Source organism: Anomalospiza imberbis, chromosome 5 (genome assembly GCF_031753505.1).
Source record: "Anomalospiza imberbis isolate Cuckoo-Finch-1a 21T00152 chromosome 5, ASM3175350v1, whole genome shotgun sequence".
Taxonomy (NCBI): Eukaryota; Metazoa; Chordata; class Aves; order Passeriformes; family Viduidae; genus Anomalospiza; species Anomalospiza imberbis.
The window spans coordinates 6,598,937-6,626,508 of record NC_089685.1 but is presented as its reverse complement, the minus strand read 5'-3'; the positions used below and the strand labels follow the sequence as shown (position 1 = coordinate 6,626,508).

The 27,572-nt window shown below is 41.1% G+C and overlaps 1 protein-coding gene across 9 annotated transcripts in view; it reads left to right on the top strand.

Annotated features, from left to right (window-relative positions):
• The window catches only part of BEND7 (BEN domain containing 7), a 47,140-nt gene that overhangs the window by 13,480 nt on the left and 6,088 nt on the right, over positions 1-27,572 (top strand). For 4 of the 9 annotated variants that reach the window (XM_068189506.1, XM_068189513.1, XM_068189512.1 and 1 more), the window contains 6 exons: positions 35-334; positions 6,031-6,153; positions 8,606-8,871; positions 13,752-13,977; positions 18,739-18,858; positions 26,943-26,993. In XM_068189506.1, the coding sequence (XP_068045607.1) occupies positions 35-334; positions 6,031-6,153; positions 8,606-8,871; positions 13,752-13,977; positions 18,739-18,858; positions 26,943-26,993 (1,086 nt within the window). Of the gene's footprint in view, positions 1-34; positions 335-6,030; positions 6,154-8,605; positions 8,872-13,751; positions 13,978-14,237; positions 16,343-18,738; positions 18,859-26,942; positions 26,994-27,572 lie in introns of those variants that run through there. The other 5 variants (XR_010998914.1, XM_068189511.1, XM_068189507.1 and 2 more) reach the window with 5 other exon arrangements.

Sequence of the window (27,572 nt, the reverse complement as noted above, 5' to 3'; positions counted from 1 at the left end):
TTTACAGTGATAACTGTGGCTCTGTTTTCATTAGGAGATGAAAGCCGGGAAATTAAAAAACAAATTACAGGGATGAGAAGATTACTGAATGACAGCACTGGAAGAATCTATCAACGAGTTGGCAAAGAAGGAGAAAAACTGAAGGAGGAGCCCCAAGATTTAGACTTAGCCTGGGCCCAGCGCCTGAATCCCCCTGCGGAGTCCCAGGCGAGCCTTCATCCGTCACAGAGCGGTGCATGGAATGAGTTATCACCCCAAGCCAGCCATTTTTCAGGGCAATATGGAACTCGATCCAAAACATTCCAAAATCAGTCTCGAACTGTGGCATCCAATGGTATGACCTGTTAGACACTGAGAATGGTGCCTTTTTTTTCCCCTCTCCTTGTTCTCTACTAAATATCTACCTTTGCTGTGATGATATATTGTAGCACTGCACTGAAAACAGTTATAGTTCAGAGTCTACAAAGTGAGCACATAGTTATCACTTCAAAAAGGTGTGAAAGTGGGCACTGTACATTCTGCTACTATCTGTCTTAGCTTTTAAAATGATGATAGGATAGAATTACTCAATGCCTTTACAAGCTTAATTTCTATACAGTACTTACTAAAACAGCTTTTGTCATTGTTGTTAAAGTCCTGGCTAATTAAATGTCAACCTCTACCACTCCTCTTTGCTGTGAGTAATGTAGCACTGTTGTGACACCACTTGTGGAGCAGGATTCTACTGCCTTTCATAAGGGGATGGCATTAGCCTTATAACAGGCCACTGAACTGCAGGTACGAAATTCCATCACAGCCTTAGGCTTTTATTCCAATGAGATTATTGGAGAAAAGAGATGATGGAGTCTACCTATGAACAGCGTGTACTAGAGTGTGGCCAATCCAGTACTGGCAGAGAATTCTGCCCTGAAGTAGATGGCAGTGTGCCTTTAAAATGCCTTTTTCTTATTAAGTCCCAGAGAGTGGAAGTTTTGCTGCCAGATTAAAAAACTCTGCTGTCAAAACCCACCATAACAATCTTCTAAATATGGAAGGACCCAAAATTCATCACACATCTCTTTCTTTGTCCTTAGAGGCCCTGGGCACTGGCAGGGACAGTTCTCTGCATGCACAGAAGTGCCCAAACCTGCATAGATTAGGTGCCTCGTTCCCAAATCCAGAAAGTAGGTGGAGCAGCACCTCTATCCCCTCAGGGGCCTGATTCAGCATGTGAGCTAAAATGTGTTGACAGGATTTGGCCCTATATGCAAGAAAATGTCAGCTTTGATTTTTTGTATGTGGAGGAAGGATTCAGTGGACTTATGCTCTCTTACATGTTTGAAGTGGTCTTTGGGACATGGAAGGGTCAGGTTGTGCAACCTCCTGGGCTGGACAGGAGAAATGTCTAGGCTCCCAGCTCTTGGGGGAGCACCCCAGGAGGCACCTCCCTTTGCAGCTGTCCTGCTGCTGAAAGGAATGTAATCTTTTGGGTTATTACATAAAGGAGGGTGTGGGCCCTCTCCTCTGGCCGCCTTTGAAAAGACAATCTGCGTAGCAGTTTGGTTTGAGGTGTCTGCCTCTGATGGGGTGTTGTGGTCCTTACTGCTGCTTGGCCTCCAAAGCCTGCTCTCTAGGGAAGAAAAACTTTTGATACATTTCTGAGCAGCGAGTAAGCCCTGAAACTGCTCCTCACCCAGTATGCAGCTCTTCTGGGCGTTTTAACAGCCTGATTTCCCCCCAGCCCTTGCATTGGGAGCCTGATCATCAAACTCAGTATTTTAGATGTTATTCAGAGGAAGGAGAAAGTTCTTAAAAGCTGGGTGTAGAAATGCTGAACAGTACTTCAAGGGACATATTACTCATTGGTTCTTACCATGGTGTTTAAGTTACCAGAATAAAACTGCCAGACATAATGTTATTATGTGGGGCTGTCCGGCTTAGGTCATCACTGGGGAGATGTTCAGGCATCTGTAGTAGGTGATCTGAGTCCAGAAAGAGTATCTATCCACTATGGAGAGATACTCTATGAAAAATGAAGATTTATGTTGTAGGCCATCTGAATTGCTCAAAATTGAATCAAGTCCATCTCAGTGGTGCACTTATCTACTCACAGGGTAAGGTGGTTCAAGGAGAGGCTGGAATAAATGTGTAATAGGTGCTGGTATAGAAAACATTCATGAGAAAGCTATTGACAATGATGACTGGAGAGGGTACCTAGAACAGAAGTTACACAGAGTAAGAGAAATAAAGTAGGTATTTAAAAAGGCCTTCCAAGGATACACCTTGGGCAGTACAAGAGCTCGGCTGAGGCTACACCCAAGATGGACAACGGGTCACAAGTTTTACACACTTTTATAAGTTTTGGTCCATTTGCATATTGGGGTTAATTGTCTAATCACAGCTTCAGGTAATGAAGTCACATTCTCCTAGTTTTGCTCTCCCCTCCCCCCTGTTTGCTTTTGTTCATACTTATTGGGGCCTGGAGCTGTGAGGGCTGGAAAAGGATTGTTTTGTCTTACTAAACTGTGAAGAGAACTTTCAAGCACTCTATATGAAGTTCAGAGTTATATACTAATGCAGTACAGAATCTGAAAAATGTGAGAGCTAAAACTTAAGGCATCAACAAAAATGAAAGAGGAACAGGGCAAGCCTAGACATTACTGCAAAAGAGGGAAGAGTAGGAATATACTTGACAACCAAAGGGATTTATTCCAAACCAGACTTAAGGCGGTGGTTCCACAAGTCAGGGTGTTAGGTGGACCCACTGTTTTTAGTTGAAGCTACCTGGGACGACAACCAGTGAGCATCATGTATGTCCTATTATAGACAGTAAACTCACACTTGAGTTTCATTTCTTGTGTTCTGTACCAAATCCAGCAGTGATGCAGCAGCTGAGTTGCGTTTGGGTTGTATCAAGATAATTTTCACTGGGTAGTTCTTGTGTGCTTTTGCAGTGTAAGCTGGTAGCAATGTTAGTTACAGTGAGTGAATTTCCTCTCAGCAGATCCAGCTGGAAGAAAACATTGTCTGGATGACTTACTGCTTGCATGGGGGAATCAACTCATGTACTTGTGTCATCTCCTTCTCTCAGTCACACAGGCAGGTATCAAATTTGCCTGCTGGCTAGCTTCCAAAAGAAAGGGAGATGGCTCTTTAAAGACTCCTTCATAAGAATAAAAAGTCGGATCTCCTTTTAAAATTAAAAATTGATTTATAACAGTTGAAAAGAGTTGCTTTTGTCCTCTAAAAATGATAAAGATAGTGCTTAGAACAAGGAGTGAGAACACTCTACTAGATATTTCTTACAACACAATAACTGATCAGAGGAGGGAGGATAGAAAGAAAATAAAAAACCCTCATGAATATGTACAGGCTCAGTAGAACCCTACTTTGATTTAAAATATTGGTGGTCTCTTTTCCCATTCCCAGTACCTATAGTAGATTTACATGGGTAATTTCTATCAGTGCTAATGGGGATTATAAAGTAAATCCCCTATGCCTCAATGAGAAAATAGACCCTGTGGTTTTCCATCAGGAGCCTGTGTGTTTTCATTGGAAACACATTGCAACAGGAAAGATGCACAGGTATTTACTGATGCAATTTGTTCAAGTTTTCACGTGCAAGTCACCATGATGTAGAGCCTTCGTTAAGAAGGAAATAAAAGCCACCACCCTGTTTCCCCCCAGAGTCTTTCAGATATCATTTCCAGAAGGAAACACTTCCAGAAGCCCTCTAGAATATTGAATTCTGATCAAGAAAAAGGACAGGCTTCGTCCCAAGGATCTTTTAGTCTAAAACAACTGAGAAAGGACTGAGGGAAGGATGGTCTTACTTTGCAGTAGTCTGTTAATAAAACTCTTCTAATTTCTGGGGCTCCCATTTCTGGGGTACCTCCTTGTCTCACTGAAAGGTACAAGTTATGCTGGTGCTATTAAATTATAAGTCATCTTGAAATTCATCTACTTAAAAGTCTACTTAAACAGGTAGGTGAAGGGTATTGGTGGGGCCAAGTTGAGGGATTCTGATTAATCTGCTGCAAAGCCAAAGATAACATTATTTTTTCCCCCTCTTTACCTGTAACAATGGGCTAGACACTTTTTGGACCATTGAAAAGGTAAAATCCCATCCATGCCCCAAGGAACTTCCAATGAATAGACTGTGTACAAAGGAAGGGTGAGATCAAACTAGGCAGAGTCCTGCTGAGTCAGGAACCTTTTTGTTTCATTTTGAGATTCTCAGCCTGTTTTCCAAATAACATTTTAGTATAAAAATAGTTTTATTTGTGGCTGAAACCTTTGAGAGATGAAGCCAGTGGTGCTTTTGCATTTGCTAGATTTTCAGGGATTTTTTTAACTACTCAATTTATCATAATACAGTTTTAACAGATTTTATCCACGTATGATATTTTAAAATACCAAAATTTGTAATTGCAATAGTGTGGAGTATCTAAATATCTGAGGAAAAGAGGAGCGTGACACCCAGAAGATGTCAGCTGTCTTGAAGTGATGCATTAGTTTAGCTTTACAAGTAGCTCACCTTTGGAGTGTGACCATGAGTTTGCTCAAGTTTGATAGATGTTGCTTCAAGTCTGAAAGGCTGAATGGAAGGAGGCAGAGAACAAGTGCCTGGTGGTGGCCAGATTTTCAGTTATTTCAAATGAGGATTAAAGTCAGGGGATCTGTGTGCATCTGACATCAGGGATCTCTGATGAAAGAACACAACCCAAACCTAAAAAAGTATTAATAACCTGGCTTGGCTTCAGTGGAAAGCAGAAGTAATAATGAAAAATGTGAAGATTTATAAGTGGAGATTAAATGAATTGCTTATGTTCACTTTAGCTAGGTAATGATTAAAGGGTACCTGGTGTCAGGCTATGGAAGAAAAAGGGAAATACACTGGCTGAAGTCCACATGTGACACTAAGTGAGGTTATTTTGTTAGGTGCATTTGTACCTATCTTCATTAAATGGTCATCCCTCCTCCTGCAGTCTTGAACAATAAAATAGCCATCAATTTAAATGACTGTGAGGATATTTGGAAAGGAAGGGAGGTGCATCCCATCTAGCCTCAGCTTCAACCAGATACTGTTAGAAGTTTTGTTGGATTTTGAAATCTTTATTTGCAGCATTAATACTAGGGATACAGCTGTCTTAAGCTAAAGTGCAGGATACAATTATCCTGCAAAGTTTGAAATCCCTCAGTTGTTACAGCCTGTTCTAATGCAGAACAAAAAATGCAAAATTTCTGGAAAGTAAAGCAGTAATAAAAGCACTGCTGAGGGCTAGAACTATGTAAGTTCAGTTAAACACTAAATAAGAATTACTAGGGAAAAGGAATCTCTTGAACTACTATGTTTAATTTTCAAAGGGAAACTCTGGAAAGCCCATCTTGTAGGTCACAGTGGTGGGAAAACATCATAGAAAATAATCCCACCCTAGCAAACAGAAGAGCAGATTTAAAAGCTTTCATTACTGGTGGTTCTCTTCTGTCCTGTTGTTGGTTTGTTTTTCTTTTTTTTTCTCCAAGTAGGATATTTTATTTTCATTCTCTCTTCACATGGTAAAGAATCACCTGTAACATTCAAGCAGTTTAAAAATTCCTAGGCCCTCATTTTATGTACAGTACAAACCTTTATTGCACAGACTGTCTTCATTCTTTGTAAAACTGTTCCTGGAGATGGGCTTTTTTTTGTGTGTGTGATAAAATAAGTATGTTTGTAATGAGGTTTGGTGCTTTTGTTATTCAAGATGAACCAGCCTGACAATAGAAAGCCCTGCTGTGAGGAGTGCATTATATTCACACTCTGAGCAGTCTTCTCCAGCCCATGTAACATTGCATCCCAACTGAACATAATTGCTCATATTAGTAATTGAGTAAAATCTAGTGGTCCCTTCCTCTTAAAAGGAATCATCTTGAAAAATACTTCCTTTCATGCTTTTGATCTGATTTTACAATCTGATACATTGATCATAGTTTCAAACACCTGCCAAATGTTGTCTGGGTGATTTTGTGTCGCTTACATCTCACCCATTTAATTCCACTCTCTTTCAGGAGAAATTCCAATGGTGAATTCATCAGTTGGACCAAACTGCTGTACGTGCAATTGCCAGTCAACCCTGCAGGCGATTCTTCAAGAGCTCAAGACCATGCGAAAATTGATGCAGCTGCAAGCAGGTACAGTGACCAGTCCCATGTGTGCATACCTGTGGCAAGCATTGAGTTGAGGATGGCCTAGCTTGTTGCAGGGCTGTTGGATGAGATGGTCTTTGGAGACCCTTCCAAAGCCAAACTGTTCTATGATTCTGTGATCTTCCTGTTAGGGAATGGTCTAGGAGATTAAAGTCTGTGTGGGCACTCAGGAAAACCTGGATTGTTTCCTGCTCTCCTGACTTATTGGTCAAAGTCAAATTTTCACCAGTTTCTTGAAAATGCAACTTCTATTTTCCAGATCCTTACCTGAAACAAGGGATTTTATCTTGTAGTCTTTTAAGGATAGTTTTAAAATAAAATTAATGTGTTAATATACGTAGTAAGAGCTGAGTGGGCAGGTCAGTATGCCCACTTTGTTTTCACGGTGTATTGATTCAGGGTGCCAAATGCTACTTCACCTGTGTTCTGCTTACCAGTTCACTAATCTTAGGAGTTAAGAAAAATAAAATTTGAAGGTAGCTGAAAGTTGCCAAATAGTTCTTCATTCAAACCTCTTTTAGCTCTGTGGTAGTCTCAGCTGAGGTAGCTACTGCATGTCATGGCCTCGACCCTTGCTCTGGCTGTGAAGTACCAGCTTTGGTGTGTCTACCAGCAATAATTTGTTCACTGGGGAAAATTACTGAGCCTAGTTTTCTCCTAGGTTGGGAGCTGAAACAGAACAGTGCAGAGCCAGAGGAGTAGTTGAGCCAGCAAGATAATGAGAACGTGGTAGGTAGAGTTAAGTCATCATAGGCTGATGTGAAGCTGCAGGCCCTGTGCTACCTAAAAATTAGTGTTAATACTAATGAGGAGACAGAGATGTTGGAGATTTTGTCAGTTGACCTGCCCATCCAGCATGAGTGATGGTTACTGGAGCCATGGAGGCTTCTCTTGTGGAGAGACTGGATAAGACCTCTGTAAGAAAAGGGAGTGTTGAGTAATTAACTGAAATATGGGTGGAGTGAAGGGCTGACTAAACTCCTTGTCTCCACGGTGTATAATGTTTGAGTGAGTGATGGGAATGATCAGACAGGTTTTGTAATATCAGTTGACACACATAAAAATGCTTTTCTAGAAGTCATCAGTTTACAAAGAACACAAAAGCCCAGTTTTACAATTTTTGCTGGTACGTGGCATTTTTTAATGCAGTCACACCAATTTTATTGAAATCACAGGCGTGATTGAAAAATGGCTTGTGAGTGAGAGTTAGAAAACTGGGGTCTATGCCAAAAGAGCTCCTCAGTAGCAGAAAATTTCTTATTTATTATGTATCTACAGAGTACATACCTTTGTTAATTCATGAATCTTGATTCACTTGGAATACTTCATATTTTCTGAAATTATGGTTTTGCAGAGAAAAAAAATCATTTGGCATTTTTGTTGCTAAAAGAAAAAAAAACTAAAATTCAAACCTGTAAGTGAAAGTGTAATAACTTATTTTAGTATTCAAACACCTTACTGTCTTAATTATGAACTACACTTCACAGTCTTGTAAATCCTTGCCAGAAATTAAATATTCCAGAAATATTTTAATAAACAATTGTCTGAGGTTTGTTTTCTTCCTGAAGCTTTGTAGATGAGGACTTTTTGTAGCTTGCTCATATCTTGAATATCTTGTATCAGTTTGATCTGCATGTAGAGCACTTGTGGCTTTTTCTTTGTTTGTTTTGCCCTTGATCTTGGGGATTTATCCACACACATAATGGTACCTTGATAGCATTCTTTTGGAGGGCTTCTTCGTATTCGTACAGGCTCAGGATTGGTGCCTTAATTTATAAAAATGATTGCAAATACTGGAAAATGCAAAATATCGATAAATGTAAAATATGGTTTCTTATATTTCAGAGGTAATACATGTCAGCTTTTGTGTATGAGCAAAACAAACTGATGGAACTTTGGGTTACTTTTTTCCCTCAGAAATTAAACTATTGATAAGTGTTTTCACTCATTCTTGACATAATGGTACTTGAAATGTTCTTGCTGAGCTAATTAACTTGGAGACCACTGTCATAAAAATAACTGTAACTGCATTAGCACTTGTATTATCTTACTTTATCAGGAAGAGATCCTCAAAGAGTGAAATTCTCAGTCATTCAGAGGGCACACAAATTAATCATCACTTAAGTGCTTCATGTCACCAGCCATCCAGTGGTCACTAGGAAAAAGAACTGTGTATTCCTAATTTCCTTAAAATAGTGCTCATCAGTATGGCTTGAAAAGCCTCACTGCAGAGCTCACTGTCATTATCCCCATTGTAAAGATTGGAAAATTATGCAAAAGTGATAAAACTTATTTGTTTCCCATGCACCAGCAGCCTTGAAAATCGTATCACTTATCTGGAAAATAAGTTCAGTGAGTCAGTAGTTTAATGGTGCATCTGTGAGGATATTCATGGGCTTTTGTCTGTAAAATTAATGCATTAATTTCTTTCATTCAGTTGGGACTCAAAACAGACAGCAGCCTCCTGTTCCTCTGATTTGTGCACAGAAGTCAACAATATCAAGAAAGAGAAACAAAAAGAGAAAACTGCCCCTCAAAGTTGTTGAAGCAGTTTCCACGAATAAGAAACCCAGCTCTCCAGAGAATGAGAAGAGGCTGACAGTAAACTCGGAACAATCGAGTCTGCAAGCAATTGAACCCCCACTCAAGCCAGAGACCCCTGTTTCAGGGTTTGGAATTATCCTTGAATCAGCTTCATCAGACGTAAGTTAAAATTTTAATATGCAGGAATGCAAGATTTTGAAATACTGACTCGTTCAGGAGAATCAGTACTCAAGTCACATTGATAAATCTTCCCACTTTTTGTTAGAATGAACAAGCAAATCTTGGGTAGGAGTGAATGGAGATGTTAGAGTTAGATAAGTGGAGTGCTCATTATGGGGTTTTGGGTCTTTTTTTTCAACTTTCACAAGTATGAAGTTTTCCCTTGAGTTCAAGGCTCCTGTTTTTTGAGCTTTCAGAGGAAACTTATTCTGCATCTCTCCCAATGCCAAGAGCCATGGCTGAGATAAGGAGCCATGAAAAGTGCAAGGTGTGTAAAGCATTCGCAGCCCCATCATTGCTGATGAGCCCGTGTAGTCCACACATGGGTCTTTATCCTGCCAAGGAGTGTTTATGTGCTTTCCTCCTTTTCTGGTCCCACTGACTTTGGGGGAACTCCTCATCTCTAGAAAAATTCATATTCAGTCTTTGCTGAATTGGGTCATTTGGTCTTGATTGCTCTGTGTGCTGTAGTAGGGCCTCAGTCAACTCAGTTAGTGTGACTAAAAAGGCCAAAATTTGCCACTCTAAGAATGTGCACTTTTCCCACAGAACATTGCAGTAAGCATGTTTTCTTGATTCATGTACACACTGATAGAAACTCCATGTATCGGGTGGATGATTGGCTTTGTTTAATGACCAAACTGATGTCATCCAAACCAGTTCACCAACGAGTAAACTGTTCATTAATTCCTCTAATATATTTTTAATTTTGAGCAGGCTCTTTCCAATTTCCTAAGTACTATGAGCTAGAAATACATAATTAAATTCCGTATCAATAAGCGTAAATGAAAACAATGCAGCAGATAATATTCTATCCTTCTGGAAGAGGGAACTAATAATAAAAAAGAGCAGTCAGGATAATTCAGTTACAGAGATGCAAGCCACACCACTAATTAGGTTGCAGTCTCATGCCACGAAGTCAGTGTAGTGATACAGAGTAACTAGTTTGATGCTTTTTTCAGAGGGTTTCCTTTTGTAGTACTGTGCTTAATAATGTTTGAGGTAAAGGTTTGGGGAGGACTGGTAATTTATCTCCAGTATGCAATTTGTGCTTATAATTTTTCTTTGCTTGTGGCGCTCTTGTCAGCTTGAAACACAGTTTTGAAAACAGTTTTGTGCTTGCAATGGAATTTAATTTGGCTTTATGAATGTGTTTCATCACTGGGCACGATTCTTTGTAGTTGCCAGTTTGACCTAAGGAAAAAAAAGAAAAAACATTTGGCTCATAAATCAGGTCTTCATCTGTCCTTCCGTGCTTGAGCCCTTGCTTGCCACAACAGTTGTTTGACTAAATTTATGGAGCCAGAACCCCATGACAAACAAATTGATTTTGTTTTGTCTTTGGAAAGAAAATATTTTAGTTCTGAAAACAGATATATTTAAAACAAAAATAAAATATGACCTTAAATATTTTGAGAAGGCTTAAGAAAGTCACTTCTTTGAGAACGAATGGCAGCATTATCTTTTTCTACTTTTTTATAAGCATCTCTGGTGTCGTCACAACCAGCATGTCTGTGTGCCTGAAAAAACCTGAAAGATATTTTACAAAGCAGCATAAATGAATGTTCCCTTGAGAATATTCCACAGGTTGTCTGTAGTGTGTGCTGTGTCATACATCACCACTGCTGCCACTGCTATTTTGCCAACATTTATTGAACTTTAAGAAGAATCCAAGTTTAATGGGTATAAAATCAGGGCTGCCAAAACCAGTGCAATTAGTCCAGACCTGCTGAGATGAAATACTACTACTTACAGAAAATGTGGAAAATGTCTTGGTGAGACAAACCCTCAATCTGGACCATGGATCAGAGAATCTGCTTTTTAAATGCAATGATCTGATTACAACTCTTAGTTGAACTTGTGTTTGTTTTACAGTTGTAATATTTCATTTTTAATCTACATATTATAACCTACTAAAATATCTAGGATTAAATCTTATTCACTGCTTGTTAATTTTAGCACAGCAAAAGCCTTTAGCATTCAGGTCTTCTTCATTTTGTTGTTCTTTATTTTGTGGTTCACAAATAGTTTACCCTGCAGTTCCTTTTGCCATGATCATTATCTATTAGTAAGTGCTTTTTCTTTGAGAAATCACATTCAGAGTGATCATGAAGTTCAAATGGTTACTGATTGTCTTTGATGGAAGAGTAGCTAACTACTAAAGGAAAGCAAGAATAAATCATAGTTTTGCTTCCAGATTATTTAACTGATAAACAAATTGATCCCTATATTAAGAATAAAGCAATCAAAACTAAAATAATACTGACTCATCCACACTGGTACAATGGTAAGGTCTGAAATGTATTTTACAGCTGTAGTGTAGGGTGGTTGGTGCACCTGCCAAAGCGTAATGCAGGTGTTCTAAGATAAGACAAGGAAAGAGGGAAACCACGAGGAGAGAGAGAGAGAGAGAGAGGAAAGGCTCACTTGATTTTTCAGTACAAATAGAGATGGTAATAGCAGGGCCTCATGATCCTTCTGACTTTTTGGGTTTTAAGTAGGAGGGGTCAGAAGAGGTACCACAGGAACAACTGGCTTTTGGTGAGGGTACCATCAGTAGTCTGGCCAGCAGGACCAAGGCAATGACTGCTCCTCCGTACTCAGCACTGCTGAGGCCTCACCTCAAATCCTGGTGTCCGTTTTGGGCTCCTCACAACAGAGACACTGAGGGTCTGAGCATGTCCAGAGTGTCCAGAGAAGGGCAATGGAGCTGGGATATTTATCCTGGAGAAAAGGACACTCAGGGGGGATCTTATCACTCTCTGCAACTCCCTGAGAGGAGAGTGTAGCCAGGTGAGTGTCTGCCTCTTCTCCCAACTACAAGTGATGTGACAAGAGGAAATGGCCTCAAGTTGCACCACAGAAGGTTTATTTTGGATATTGGGAAAAATTTCTTCCCCAAAATGGTTGTCAAGCACTGGAGCAGGCTGCCTGGGGAAGTGGTGGCAGTCACATCCCTGGAGGTATTTAAAAGATATGTAAATGTGGCACTTGGGGACGTGGTTTAGTGGTGAGTTAATGGCTGGACTTAATAATCTTTAAGGCTTTTTCCAACCTAAACTTTTCTGTGGTTCTATAATTTCTCTGGGCTGGGTGTCTGGATCATTGAGGTCATCTTAGATGGCTATCACAAGACCAAAGAAACAGAATAGGGCAGGTATCCTTCATCACCCTGTCAGCTGCATTCTGGTTTTTGATTTACATGAAGTAGAATTTTTCCCAAGTTGTGAACTTGGCCCGCATTTATTTACTCTTGAAAATCTTTTCTGTCACCAGAAGTTTAGAAGTAACATATTAAAAACCCACCTACACTGGAATATTGTCAAATGTCAGTAACTGACTGTTTTGCTGGATCCAGCATTTTCAAAATTCTTGAGGTAAAAAACCAAATTTTCATCCAGAACAAGCTGAGGAGCTACATGGTTCTTATAATTTTTTTTGTTGTTGTTGTTATCTGCATATTTTAAGATTCTTCATCCTGGCTTCCCAAAGCATTGTAATCTTCAAATTTGTCAGAGTACACATCCATATCCCGTGACAGTACATGCTTTGGAAATATTCTACTCGTTGCAACACTCTTCATACTGATTTTTAGAAATCCATGGGAAAAGGGTTCCACAGCCAAATTGTTCTGAGACTGGCAGCCATTTCTTCTGTCTAGACTCAAGATGTTCGCAGGTGATATGATGGGAGATGGCATTTGCTCTTGCTCTCTAAACTCTGAAAACGCATCATCATTGCTGAATATATTTCATGTAGGGGGAAAAAAAGGTCAAGTTCTTAGGAGCAAGGCTTATTTCTTCACATCATGATCACTGATTCTTGTACCTCCTTGCCAACTTCTAAACAGTATTTTCAAAATTTTAGTTTATTCCCAATGTGTTTTCTAGATATGTAATTATTCCGTGGTGAAGTCTTACCATAAGCATTGTATGGTACTCACAGAAGAAAATTCTGCGAATGCTGTTCATGTAATTTCTGATATGTACAGACAGGGGCAGCAAAAAGACTCTTGGTAAGGGGACTTCCTCAAAGGCTTTGTCTATTTTGGCCCTCAGTGTACTTGAGAGAAGACTCTTGTGAAATACAGCATGATTTTCTTTTCTCTTCTTCCCCTCCATTTCACCTTGGCAATCACTTAAATCCCTGTGATTCACTGTTGAGGATTTTTGTACTGAAATAAACTGTCTGCCTACCATCATCCTCTTCTAAACATGCATTTTGGGACTATGAAAAGGAGGGACAAATGGATGCTCAGCAAGTGCTGGCTCCAGGGGCAACCTTGAACTCATCATCTACTTATACTCATGTGGGCCATATATTCACTGGAAGCCCTCTTGGGAAGCCACATGGATTGGGCCAGTATCCCTGCATTTGTGCTTCTTGGAAGTGCCTGGCTGCCCCACAGCACACTCGTTCACAGCATTTGGCAGTGAAACAAGTCCATTAAATGGTTAGATAAATGTTCAAAAAGCATCACTTTGGAGCACTGCTCTGCGATGATCCTGTGCTTTGTCATTATTACCCAACATTGAAAGGTATTTCCTGTCTTTTTGTTAGCTGTATGCCTAGAAATTATGTCAGTAGTTGTTAACTTTTACAGACATTAGACAAGGAGTGTGATTGTTTGATTTGCCTTTTAAGGTGCTTATTCACTGATGGGGTTTGATTTCAATGAATTAGGCTGCTGTGGTCCTGAATAGCTGGGAAAAAATTCATGGTTTGATGAAGTGATTGTAAAGTCTCACCAGATGCATGATTGAAGTAAAATAATGTCTTTGAATGCTCGTTTAATTAAAACATTTGTATTCTTTTGGTAGCCAGAAGTGCAACTTGCAGAAGGCTTTGATGTCTTCATGCCAAAATCACAGCTGGACTCTATACTATCAAACTACACTCGCTCAGGAAGTCTGCTCTTTAGGAAGCTGGTCTGTGCATTTTTTGATGACAAGACTTTGGCTAACTCTTTACCAAATGGCAAAAGGAAAAGAGGTCTCAATGACAACCGGAAAGGACTAGACCAAAATATTGTGGGTGCAATAAAAGGTATGTTTTCTGCTTTCTTTTCTATGTGTAATTAGAACATATTCTCAGCTAAGGAGAGTGTAAGGGGATTAGAATTTCTGACGTGTGTTAGGTCTATTAAAATATGCAGTCTTATTTTTATTCCCTTTCATTCACTTGTTAAAAATAGCTTCTACAGGGACAGCTTCTGTTAATTTTAAGCCAGTGATCCTGGTTTCTGAAGTCAGGCTCCAAGGCTGGAAACTCAATGTTCGTGTAAGATAATTATTTTTTTCCCCCAGATATCAGTGATGCAAAGAAATCTTGAAAACATAATGACAGTGTAACTGATACACTTCAATCAAGGTTCTGAGTCTTGCACTGTATTTGACTGTGTCTGCTCTGTAAATTTTTCAGTAGTTGGTGACTGTAATTGGGAGGGATGGAGGAAGATAATACTGGCATGAGATGAGCTTGATGCTCATAAGTACAGTGGTCCTTCTCTTGGGGGAGCAAATTTCTTGGTCTGAGCACCTTTTGCTGATTGATTTTTCCTAGCAGTCACTGCTATCTAGCTTCCAGAAGAACCTTCAAACTTTCAGATGACAGCATATAAAGAGCTGGTATTATTAGGCCCGAGTTTCTGAACTGGATTCTATTTTGAAATCTGATATTGTAGGGACAATACCCACATTACCAAAAGACAGGCCAAAAATAAGCTCTAAGAGAGGAGCTTATTTTAGAGGCTGTGACTTGTTCTCAGGTACAGATTGCTAACTTAGGGGACACAGGGCAATAAGAAGAGCTTCTGTGAGTCCATTGGCAGCAAAAGGAGGCAGGAGAACCTTCTGCAACCACCTCTGTGCCTGCTTTTGGACTCCTCTCCCCATGAAAGAAAGGCATTGACAAACTGGCTTGAGTCCAGTGGAGGGACCACCAAGACTTACGACTTCACCTGCTTCAGTATCAAATGAGGGGAGGCTGAGAGAACTGGAAAGATGATTCAGGAGAAACCTTACTGCTATTCACAACTACCTAATGGGATGGTGTGGAAAAGTGGAGTCAGACTCTTCTCAGAGGCACAAGAGGCACTGAACACATAGGAAATTGCAATTTGATAAGGAGAAGCATTTTCAACATAAGGGTGGTTGAGCAGTGCAGTAGGGGCTCAGAGGGGCTGCAGGACCTCCGTCCCTGGAAATACTCAAAATGTGACTGGTCACAGGCCAGAGCATTATGATTTAGTTGGCCATGCTTTGAGCAGCAGGCTGGGCATGGAGGCCTTCAGAGGACCCTGTCAGCTGTGCAGTTCTGCAGCAAAGTGTATGCTGTGCCTATGTCATAGTCCTAGTATATCTTACAGAGCAGCTGACAGACTTTCTTACATTTATTTAGGTTTAAATCACATACACTGTTTTGAACCTTCTTTTCTTGAGCTGAGTAATCTGCAAAAATCTGAATGCTCTCTATCTGTATCTCATTGCTCTTTAAAAGCTTTAATAAATAAGTTAAATAAAAGAAAGAGGAGTTCAAAATTACTTCAAAAAAAAAACCACTCTAATTTGAACAGCACTTGATAAAATAAATGTTTTACAGTAAATGCAACAGGACTACTAAATTAGCAGCTGGTACGCACTGCAGAGAGCAATGTTTCTCAGTAGCTAAGATTGTACTAGTGGAGCAAATTCTGAGGCTTGGCTTAGCCTCTTCCCTTGAGTTTAAGAGAAGAAAGGAGGGACTTGTAGTTCCAACAGAAAAATTTAATCTGTGATGGTACTACTAGGTACCACTGTCATAACAGTGATCTTTATTGGCATTTACAGTATTGCCCAAATGCTAGTGCCTGATCCCTGATAGGGAAGCCTGTCCCTAAAAGCTGTGATGGAATAAGATGCCATGGTCTGACGTCCTGTGGATCTTCACTGAGTCTGGCTCCAATAGCACCCTTCTTCCCTCCAAGGAGCTATCAAACACTGTGGTTTCATTTATTCCAAGAAATAACTGAGCCAGTATGAAATCTCTACAAGAACAACATCATGTTGTTTGCATTATTATCATTAGGACATTCTTCTACCACGTGCTCAGATATCCTTTAGTGGCACTTTTAGTCCTTTTCCATGACAGAGATACAAAAGGCTACATTAATGACAAAAATGGGCAGAGAATTTAAAGGAAGGACTGTTTGCTTGAAAATCACTCTTCCTGTCTGAAAACATTTTCACTGCTGTCCTTATAAGTAATTTAATGCTTTTGCAGCAGAATTATTAGCCAGGGAGCAATTCTGTCTTTTGACTTTGGGTATTCATTCAGTGGCACTTGTTGTATCAGTTGCAGTGTTTCTCCTGGGCAATCAGCTTCTCTTGTGAGTCTTTCACTCAGAACTGGGGAAAAAAAATGAAAAAATAAAGCTAGTCAGAAGCAGTTATTTTTCCTTTGTGTTGTTGACTAGAAATTCAGCCAGTGAAATCCTTCCCTGCAGAAATCAATGATCTGTGTTCAGATATAAGTGTGATGTGTCCCTCAGGAATCCATAGTGGGACCAGTGAGTTTTAATATTTTCATCAATGACACAGGCACTGGTTTCTAGGGCACCCTCAACAAGTTTGCAGATGACACCAGGCTGAGTGGTGTGGTTGGTTGACAGGAGGAAAGGGATGCCATCCAGGACCTTGGCAGGCTGAAGGAGTGGGTCCATGTGAACCTCCTGATGTTTAAGAAGACCAAGCGCAAGGTTCTCCATCTGTGTCAGAGCAATCCCCAGTATCAGTACAGACTGGTGGATGAAGGGATTGAGAGCAACCCTGCAGAGAAGAACTTGCGGGTACCAATAGACAAAAATTTCACAAGAACTGTGGGCTTGATTCTGTGCCTCTGCTCCACTGTGGTGAGACCCCACCTGCAGTGCTGCATCCAGCTCTGGGGTCCCCAGCACAGGAAAGACATGGACCTGTTGGAGCAATTCCAGAGGAGACCACCAGCATGGTCAGAGGGCTGGAGCATCTCTGCAATGGACACAGGCTGAGAGATTTGAGGTGGTTCAGCCTGAAGAAGACAAAGCTCTAGTAGACCTTATTGTTGCCTTTTAATATATAAAAGAGGCTTGTAAGAAAGATGAGGATGGATATTTTACCAGAGCCTGTAGTGACAGGAGAAAGGGGCAGTGGCTTTAAATTGAAAGAAGACATTAGGAATTGTTGGACATTAGGAAGCCTTTTTTTTTTATGATGATGAAACTATAGGAACAGTTTGCCTGGAGAAGCTGTGGGTGCTCCATCCCTGAAAGTGTTTAAGATCACCTTGGACAGGGCATTGAGCAATCTGATGAAGTGCAAGATGTCCCTACTTAAGGCAGTGGGGTTGGACTAGATGGTCTTTAAAGTCCCCTTTAAATTCATACCAGTCTATATTTCTAGGACAGAGGGTCTGTTAATACCATACAGCTTGGGTGGACTAGAAAGGGCAGGTCCCAATTCTCCTGCCTCCTTGCTGTTGCATTCCCATTCCTTTTTTTCCACATTGTTATTTCTGTAACCACACATTGAGCAGCTGCCTGTTTTAAATAAGTAGGAGTCACAAGTCATTGATCAGGTGCCCATTGTATCAGATCCCACATGGATTCAGAAGGGAAAGATTATTTCTACCTTCACAAAGATGATGTTTGTTGCAAATCAAACACTGTGAATGTGTGGGGAGTTGGCCTGATGTCCTTGTAGATCAGACTGCACAGCAAAGTGTTGCTGATGCCTGCTTTGCCATGGTTTTGTGAAGCTGTTAGCATGGAAGGAGTTTGGAGGGGGGGATTACTTTTGGTTCTCTTATACTTAGCAGGTAGTGCTGCTTCAAAAGTGTGTGTATGAAAATACTGAAATTGTCATTTTTTTGTTGCACGTTTCCCAATCCCATTTGTGTGATGCTTACTCTCAAGGATTACAAATCCCTTGAGCTGGGACCAGCTTTCTCTCTTTGTTTGTCAGTCATAATTGGACACTGGGCTCTGAGACCTCTGACCAAGTTTACAATAGCAATACTAACAGCAAGAATGTTTTTTCTATTTCTGCACTTGTTTATTTTTTGCATACCTCTCAGTTGCATGATGAAAATCAATTGCATCAGTTTCACTCAATTTATAATTCTGTATTTTTGGTATAACACTCTTAGGTGTGTTGTAAATATGGATTTAAAGATAATGTTGACTCTCTCTGTACCATTTTTACAAAACACAAAATAGGACCTGTAGGATTTTTTTTTCCTCAGTAATAGTGCCTTTTTTTTTTTTTTTTAGTAGCTTTATAAAAATTCTGTTCCATCTGGTTTGGCATTATAAAAACTGTGGAGATTTCCACAGTGGTAGGACTTTACTCCTTCATGACTTTGCCTGCAGCCTTAGGAACCTGACCAAGAGGCCACCAAATGACCTGATCTTCAACTCTCTATCTGTACCATATGGAAGGCAGCATTAACAAGTGCCTGCCACATCTGAGACTCAGTTCTAAGTACACTGTTATTTTTCTGTGATCATTTTGTGTGAAATTCATGAAGACATCAGGTGTAGAACATTTCTCTGGACAGGCTTTTATAGATAGCAATGATGCCATTCCTGTGACATTTATGCAGCCAAGTCATTTCTCAATGGTGAACTTGTGAAACACTGAATTGGGCTTTATTCTCACAATCCTACACTTGGCCATTAAAATTCTGTTTGATAATTGAATAATTTCATATATTTTGATTAACACCCTCTCCCATCTCATTTTATCCATTTTTGGTGGCACATTTCAAAAAAGTGGTATCTTTTTATTTCAGTCTTTACAGAAAAATACTGCACTGCTAACCATGTGGATAAACTTCCTGGTCCTAGGGACTGGGTGCAGATTCTTCAGGATCAAATTAAACTTGCGAGAAGACGATTAAAAAGAGGCTCAGGTATGTATAAAAATATGAGGAACAACATGTGAGTGTAAGATTAAAAGCTTAGAGCCTTTGTATCCACAGAAGTATTTTTCCTGTTGACTGTAGAGTTGTGCTTGTTCATTCTAAGAAAATTAGAACTCTAACACTTTAGCAGGTTTCTTGGGTTTGGAATGGTAGCAGGTTTAGGAGCTGTCTCTGCAGACAAGTTAAGTTTGAATATTACTCAAATGTTGCTCTTTTCCTTTAGCATCCAAACTCTTCTTCCCAGAAATTAGCTGATCCATCCAGGGTTGCAGGTAGAAGTTTTTTAATTCTGTGTTATTTAGTCTGACAAGCCAGTGACTGTACCGTTAAGACATAACCCAACTGACCTTTCCCTCTAAACTGTATGTGTCTGGAAGAATAGATGAGTCTTCTCACATTCCTGTGAAAGAATTAGAAAAAAAAAAGCCTGAAAACAAAACAAAAAAACAAACAAACAAAAAAAAAAAAACCAAAAAAACCACGAGCCACCCACCCTGGTTGTGCCAGCAAGGCTCTGCAATACGTGGGAGGTGGCTTGCCAGCAGTGACAGGTAATCTAGGCAGGGTTTTGCAGCAAAGCTGCTCAGCTTGGGCTGGGATAACCTGGGTGCTTGGGACCAGCCTGCAGCGAGCTCAGTGCTGAGCTTTCACCCTGACAGTGCATGGCTCCTGAGCCCTCAGCTCCAGCCATGAGCGTGCAGCCTGGAAATCCCCAGCAGGGTTCTTGGGAAAGCAATGCTACTGATTAAGAGACATGTAATTACCTTATAAACCATAACTGCTCTCCTTCTCGTCTTCATCCCTCCAGTCCTACAAGGGGCTTTCTCCATACGATGCTTCACTTCCATTTCTCAGCCTGCAGTTTTTTTAAGGCTCTCTCAGGGTTGTATTTCTTACCTGTCCCTCCCTGGGTATATCTGACACTGTTGTCTGAGGCACTTCACTTGTGCCACCTCCTTAAACACAGTCCTTTACTGTTACTGTATTTAGCTGCCTGCCTTTACCCCTCTTCCCTTCTGCCCATCACCACAATTAAGTGCCTGTTAGCATCCATGGGATGGGAAACCTGATGGCTCCACAGGGGATGCTCACCCTGTGGTCCCTGGTGGTGAGCAAGACCGCAGGAAATGTCCTCTCCATCTCCCTGTCTCACAGGGCCAACCATTTCTGTCCAAAGCTGTATCTCTGAAACACACACTTAGGCTGGCATCTGAAATCATTCTCTACAATGTTATTAATGCCAGGAGGGAAATGCATAAGACGGAGGAAAATGAGAAACACCCAGAGACAGAAATAACTCAGGGGAGGACAAAAGTCCAGATTATTCAGTAGCATAAACTTCCCAGGGTAGAGAAACAAACCAGCACTGACCTTAAAAAGGTTTTCTTGTGTGTTGGGGGAGGGAGGACAGAGGGATACAAGTTAATCTTGTTAAAGGCAGTGTCAGATTACTGGTTGTACAACAGGATTGCTTTCTGCCCCTTCCTTCTGCCTTTAGGCCTCCCCAGGACAGGAGGGTGGAAGTGGGATGTCAGGCTACAGTAAGGTGAAGGGTGCAGTGCAGGATGTGGGGATCAGAGGGTCCTTGGGTTGTCTGCAGACGATCCCTCAGGAAAGAGGATTGACCTAATTTTGTTTTGATTTTTATTTTCTTTCATCCTTTTTTATTTGCTTTTATTCTTGCCTCTGCAGGATATTAATTAAAATGACAATGACATTCAGCTTCTGCTTTTCAAATGGGGCCACCTCTATCTCTGGTCCTTGCTCAGGATGGGAGAATCTAAGCAGAGGATATTGTATGTAAGCTAGCAAGACCATGAAGGAAAATCAGTGAAGCTGAGTAGTGTTCCAGAATCAGATAGGCTCCCCTGCCTGTGCTGCAGAGGGAAGGTAACTTGTTCATCTGTATGTGGATGCATAGTGAGCAGCAGTGTACCTAGCAGCCCCTCAAGTTTATTTGTTGAAAAAAAACCCTGCACAATACCTAGATTGATAGAAAAGCTCTTTTTTTGTGCTATTTACTGCCCAATCCCTGAAGTGCCCCAGTTTCTCTCTGATGTGGCCACAGGCAGACATGCTGTTTTTAGTGTGTCAGGAGTGACTGAACACACCACTGTGGCCACTTGCAACTTTCCAGCCACTGGTGGCTGAAGCTACCCCAATTGATCTTGCACTGAAGCAAAGAAGTTTCTCAGGCCTTTGTGACAGCAAAACAGTAGATGGGAGCAGAGAGGCAGGAGCAGGCAGCTGGTTGCAGTAACATCCTCATGTTGTTGAAATAAGTTTTGTCGGTACTTTTATGATACGATTGTGAGCTTCTGATATGAGGAATTTAGAGCTGACCAGGCAACAGATCCATCTACTCCCATATTTTGTGTCCAGCATTGGCTGTTAGCTGATGCCTGGGGAGCTCTGTAGGACCGAGGGAAGAATGTTATGGTGTTTGGTAGGATAGTCTCTCCAGCCCTCAGCAGCTGTATCCTGATATAGAACTAGCGATGTTGGAATTGTGCATAATTTCTCTATTTATTGTGAAACCATACCAATATTGTGTGTAATTTACAGAGACCAAAAGAGGAGGGGAGGGCAAACATGGAGGGAGAAGCTCTTCCAGGACTTCATGTTGTAAACCTTGCCTTTAAGTATTTTAAAGCTATGGGACTTGCAGTCACTGAGATGTGGGATTCATCACTCTTCTGGCTGAGCTCTTGAGCTCTTCCAGTCTGCCTGTGGCCAGTGGAGCAGAAGCTGAGCAAGTGCCCTGTGTCCATACTCCCAGGTCATTCTCTTTGAGTTTTGTCTCCACTTGCTCACATGCCAGCTGATCTTGTGGGGATAGGCTAAGGTGCCCAAAGAACAAATCTGAGCCACCATTAATCTAACTTTACCCAGGACTTTCTGAACCAATGTTTCTCGCTGGTGCTTGATCTCATTATTTATCTACATCAGTTCCTGGTTTGTCATAATGCACAGGCTTTATATGGAGATGATCCATTTATTTCAGAGGTCACAAGACAACTTTTTAGTTAGCACTGTGTTGGGCTAAATTTTAATAGCAAAAGTATTTAAGAGAGAAGGGACGGGCTTTTCATCCTGCTTGCTTTCCCCCAAGCCATTCAGTACATCCTCTGATGAGTTTTTCATTTCAAACTAGACAGTAAGACACTGCATTCATGAGCAGCCCTCTCCACTTTATCCTGTGAAACATTATTTCAGTCTGAAACTTAAATCCTGCTCTTTCAATTACAGTAATAATTTCAGAGAATTCTATCAAACGATTGGGGTGGATCTGCTTTTTGTAGCCCCTTCTATAGGGTGTACTCCCATGAGTGTTTCCAAATTAAATGAAATTATGATCACTAGATCATAGATGCTGCCGAGCTTCAACCTTATTTACCATATTTGGCTCATCTCCTAGAATTAGGGACTGAAAAAGCTCCTTATTTCAAAAGCTAATAAAAAAAACACTTAAAAATTCTGCTTTCTAGAAAATAGCTCCCCCATGTAGATTTTGAAAGGTTGTTATCCTAAGCCAAATAAAAATTCATTTACGTTCTGAATCAGTGACAATATTTTTCATAGCTGGGAATATTCTATTTTTTTAAATTTATTTATTTTGCTTCAGCTTTTTCTTAGTTCTTTTAGATTATTGCCTGAGATCTGAGACTTGGGTAGGGTTTTTTTATTTGTTAGATCTGAGAATAAAGCTGCCGCTGCCATTAAATTTTTATTGGCCCTGTTCAGTCTTTTCAAAATTTCACAAGTTAGCTGTCACAAAAGGGAGAAGAGACTGTGAGGTTAATGTTACAAACAGATGTTATAATTAAAATTAAAGAGTATGATAATATTCTTCAGCCTTGACTACTGGTCCCATGTCATGCCAACAGCAGAGCATAGTGAAGCACAGCTTCATGATGCCAGGTCTGTCTTCTCCCAGAAGAGAAGCTGAACCGTTTTGGTGGATGGGATGGGGTGCAAAGTTGCCCTGGAAGGAAAGAAGTCAAAGGAAGTGTGTGTGCATGGGTTTTCTCTCTTAAAGCAGCATGAATTACAATGCAAATTGCCTCATAATTTACAGTGCTGGGCTTGCCCCAGCGTGGTCCCTTCACCCTGCAAAAAAGAACACGAGCAGGTGTCTGGTGGCCTTGCCAGTGGCAGCACAGAGGGAGACAGTCAGCCATTATCACAGAGATCTCAAAACGGGTAAAATCAGAGGGAGCTGACTGGCTGTTCCTGTCACCTCTGTGCAGGCACCGCATTCGAGCCTTTTGATTACTAAACTCTCCATCCATAAAAAGCAGCAGGTCAGGGTTCACACATCTCCCACAGTAAGTTCTTCCTCCCTTTTTATGTTTTGAAGAGCCCATGAGCCATTATTCCATAGCGGCTGTCCATGGGAAAGCTGATGCTGTGGGGGTAATATGTAATAACAATAATATGTAAATTACCACATTGTGGGATTCCTGGGGCTGTCCTGTGCAGGGCCAGGGGTTGGATGATCCTTGTGGGTCCCTTCCAGCTCAGGATATGCTGTGATTCTGTTCTAACACTGCCACAGTACATGGGCTTAGAGCTGTTCATGCCAGGTGATTATCTGGAACCTTTTGATTGCCTGACTCCTTAAAGGAAAATAAAGCAATTTTGGAAAACATGCTGAAAATGTTCAGGCAAGATTAATTTAAATAAATCGTGTGCCATGACGCTTCATCCTTGAATTGGTGTTTAAAATTAATATTACTTTGTTGCAGTGTAAAATAGTGGGGAAGAATGAAAAAAAAATGTTGTTTTTTTTTTTCCGGGAAATATGATTTCTTTATTATTTTTTTCCTGGGAATATGCTTTTTCTCCCATGTCCTTGTTCAAACTGCTGCTTCCATTGTTTTGCATGAGGTTTTTTCTTTCCATTTTTCTTCAGCCTTCTGATTCCCTGGTTTCTGCTTTTGACACAATATCTACATGCTGCAAGATATTGGGTTGATTTTTGCTTAGCAATACACACAGGGCCAGGAAGGATGAAGGATGAAGTCCAGCATGTTGGTACAGTGGGTTTATGGCCAGTATTTTAGATAAAAAACAGCAATATTAAAATAGTAACTGCTATATTCAACTTCCCAGCCCTGAGCACGTGTGTACTTCTTTCCAGGAAAGCAGCAAGTGTACACTTAACAGACAGATATATATCTCAGAAGCTACACAATTTGGGGGGAATCTAAGGAAATGACCAGCATTATTTTGCAAGAGCTGCTGCACCCTTTCTAAGGAAAGGCCAGAGAAGAGGCTCTGAGTTCCCACAATAGGCTCTCTTCCTGCTTGCCTTGTCTTGAAAGCTGGCTCAAGACACTGAGATTTGGCTGGCAGTCTGTGGGTGTGGTTGTCAAAGGCAAACCTTCCTTTCGTCTTGGAATGACATGTAAGAGACTGGTGGTTTATATCCATGTTAGGAGGTCGAGATGTTTGCCATTCGCCTGTGTTGTACTTCACCTGGAGCTGCAGTTACACATCCAGTTTCATAAAACAAATCCTGGCAGCTGCTGAGAAGAGTGAGTAGCTCTCTGAGCATCTGCTGCACTCCCACTCCCTTTCTGGCCCTGGCACAGGCATTCCTGTGGCCAGGTTGTCAGTTTTTAACTGGATCTGTTCTTGGTGACTGTATAAACATTTATGCTGGCATGAGGAATGAGGCTAGAACAATTGGTGGAGAGCTGAACCACATTTATCAATCTTCTGCCAGATTAAAATGGCCAGGTAACTTCTGGTTCTGCACAGTTGGAGACTCAAGTTCTTACCTTGTGAAAGTTCCCTGTTTCCATTTGTTTCTTTCTGTATTATTGGCTTCCTCTGGTGTAAGAAGAGCAGTTAGGCAGAAAGGTCACCCCATCTCTGGAACTACTTCACAAATTGCTGCAGAGATTTCTAGAGAAGCTGTCGCTACAGTGGGCAGCCCATTGGCACCACCCCTGATATTCATAGAGCAAAGGCTCTCCAGTCCATTGCCAGCACTCAGATCCAGCTTCCCCCATTTTCATAGCTTGGCTCCCTTCTACCCAAGGGGCCAGGTGCAGCTTTGTCCCTTGTATGCTGAGTTGCTGTGCCACAGAATCACCTGGTTCAGGTGGTTCTTCACAGCATTGCTAGAAGTTGGCCTCAGACTGACATGATTTTTAAAGCTGTGTATATCCCATTGGCTGAGTTTCGGCTTCTCATTGCACCACGCTGTCTCCTCCCTTGCACATCCAGTCCTTCCATCACTGAGAGTGGTCTAGATTCAAACTAGCCTAGGTGATCCCTTCCCACTTAGTGAGCCACCTGTCCCTTCCAAAATTCAAGATTTTCAGAGTGAGCTGTACCAGGCACTGAATTTGTTCCTGCTCAGGGTGCCACCGTGTCAGGGAAAGCAGAAAAATTTATCAATTCCAGGCACCGAGTTGCTTGCAAGTCTGTGCCATTAATTTATCAGGGCTCTGCATTTAAACCTTTTGTGGGAGGAAAGCTGCCTGATACTAGGGTTTTAGTTTGTTTGTGTTTTCTTTGGTTCAGTTAATCTTGCAGAACTGAGAGCGTATAACTAAAAACTAACCTGACATCCAGGCATGTGGGAGAGACAGCAGTCTCTTGGTCCAGGGATGGAAAGACAAAGGTTGATGGATTACATTAGGAAACTAATGTAGATTAGGAGCTGGATTAGACATTATCATAATGAAGGCAACAACTGAACATCTTCGTATGCAGAGCCGTGATAAAGATGATGAGGGCAGTTAGCTTAGTCTCAAGTGGGAGGTGAACTGAGTTGCTTAATTTATCTGCAGCCTTGGTTTTAATCCCTGTGGATATTGTGCAGTGAATGAATGTGAGCAGATACATATCCACCACACAGACCTTGTACAATGTAGTTCGTAGGACAAGGGGTGATCATTTTAAATGACAACATGGTTGATTTAGATTAGATATTAGGAAGAATTTTTTACAATGAGGGTGCTGAAACACTGGCACAGGCTGCTCAGAGAGATGCTGGATGCCCCATCCCTGGAATTATTCAAGGTCAGGGCTCTGAGCAACGTGATCTAGTTGAAGCTCTCTCCCTGCTAATTTCAGGAGGGTTGGACTGGGTGACCTTTAAGGTCCCTTCCAACCCAAACTATTCTGTGATTCAGTGATAATGGGCTTGTCCCTGTGACCACACCTCATTTGCAGAAGTGCCCTCAAAGATCTCATTGTGCTTCAAAGGCCTTAAATATCATGCTGCAGTGCCAAAAGACAAAGGTAATAGGATTTTGAATAGGGCTTGTTTAGGTTAGGCGAGGATTTCCTGTTACACACCTTTGATTTACTCAGTGCTCACATGCACGTCCCCGGGTACTACAGCCTAACAAGTCCCTGCACATCTGCTGAGTGAGGCAAGCTATGTCTGTGCGTTCCCTTGGCCTCTGGCAAACACAAAATGAACAAATTAGGCTTTTAGCCTCCTTTCACCGTGGGCCAAATTAAGTCAAATGCTTCTTGCATAAGCTGTGGGTTGAAAGCACGTGTGTATATACACATTAATTGCCAGCGTGGTCACGTGCTTTTTTAATTACACCGGGCACCCACCTGCACCTTTGAAGACACTTTGCTGTAGTAAATCTGTCCCCAGCAAAATGAGCTTGCCTGTGGTCATGGGAAGTTCGGGTGCAGAAATGGGAGTGTTCCTCTCCCTACAGGCATGGGATGACTGTCAGTGGGTGGAGTTCCAGCTGAAAGGCTCTTCCTCTAAGGACCGCTGGGGACTTGTGACTTTATCAAGTGATCACAACTCCTCTTATGATACAGATATCCTGAAACCTTAAAAATAACAAGTGTTACTCCATCCCATTGCCGGCACAGCTGCTTCTTAATACCCAACTCCCTCTTCCAAGTTTGCATTTTTATTATATGACCTTTTCCTCCAAGCAGTGAGTTTTTAACAGAGCACTTGCAAATTTGCAGCTGAGGAAAGTAGATAGAAAAAGCAAAATCACTTCACAGTCTGTAGCTTTTTAATCGCATTCCCATATTCAGTAAAAGTAATGAGATTTCTTGTTTATATTTGTAATCAGCAGAGGCAACTGACTGTGATGAGAAGCCGGACATTTCTCTACTACAAACAGGTAAAATGCATTAAAATTTTTATCAGTCTTCCATGTGTTTTTGTTTATTTATGGCACAGAAGCACTTTTCAATAATCCTGACTTGCCGTGTACAGCTGGGTAATTGCATACAGGACTCTGCTATCTAAAGTTTTGAATGGTCTGTGTTAAAAAACAAATGCATCAGAATCTTGCAATTTTCCCCTCAATTTCATATTCATAAAACCTCAAGGTCCATGGGAGCAGCTAAGCTAATAAGGCCTGTAAGTTACACTTCTTATGCCAGATAGGGACTTGTGCTCATTCCTGATATTTCTGGGAGTATTTTTTATCTCTTTACAGAGTTATTGGTAGGGACAAACACAATCACTTGTAGTGTCACATCTGTTGAGTTGTTGGAGGTATTAGCCATAATATCTTGGACTCACAGAAGGATTGCAGACATATTTACATGCTAGTTAAGTGTTAGTTTACTTATTCTTGAAGTGCAGCCACGCTGCCTTAAAAGCCTAACAATTGCTATGCAGCAGCTTGGCTGTGCAGCTGTGTAGACTGGGAAATAACATTTTTCCACAGTGCTGAATTTGGTGTTGAAATCAC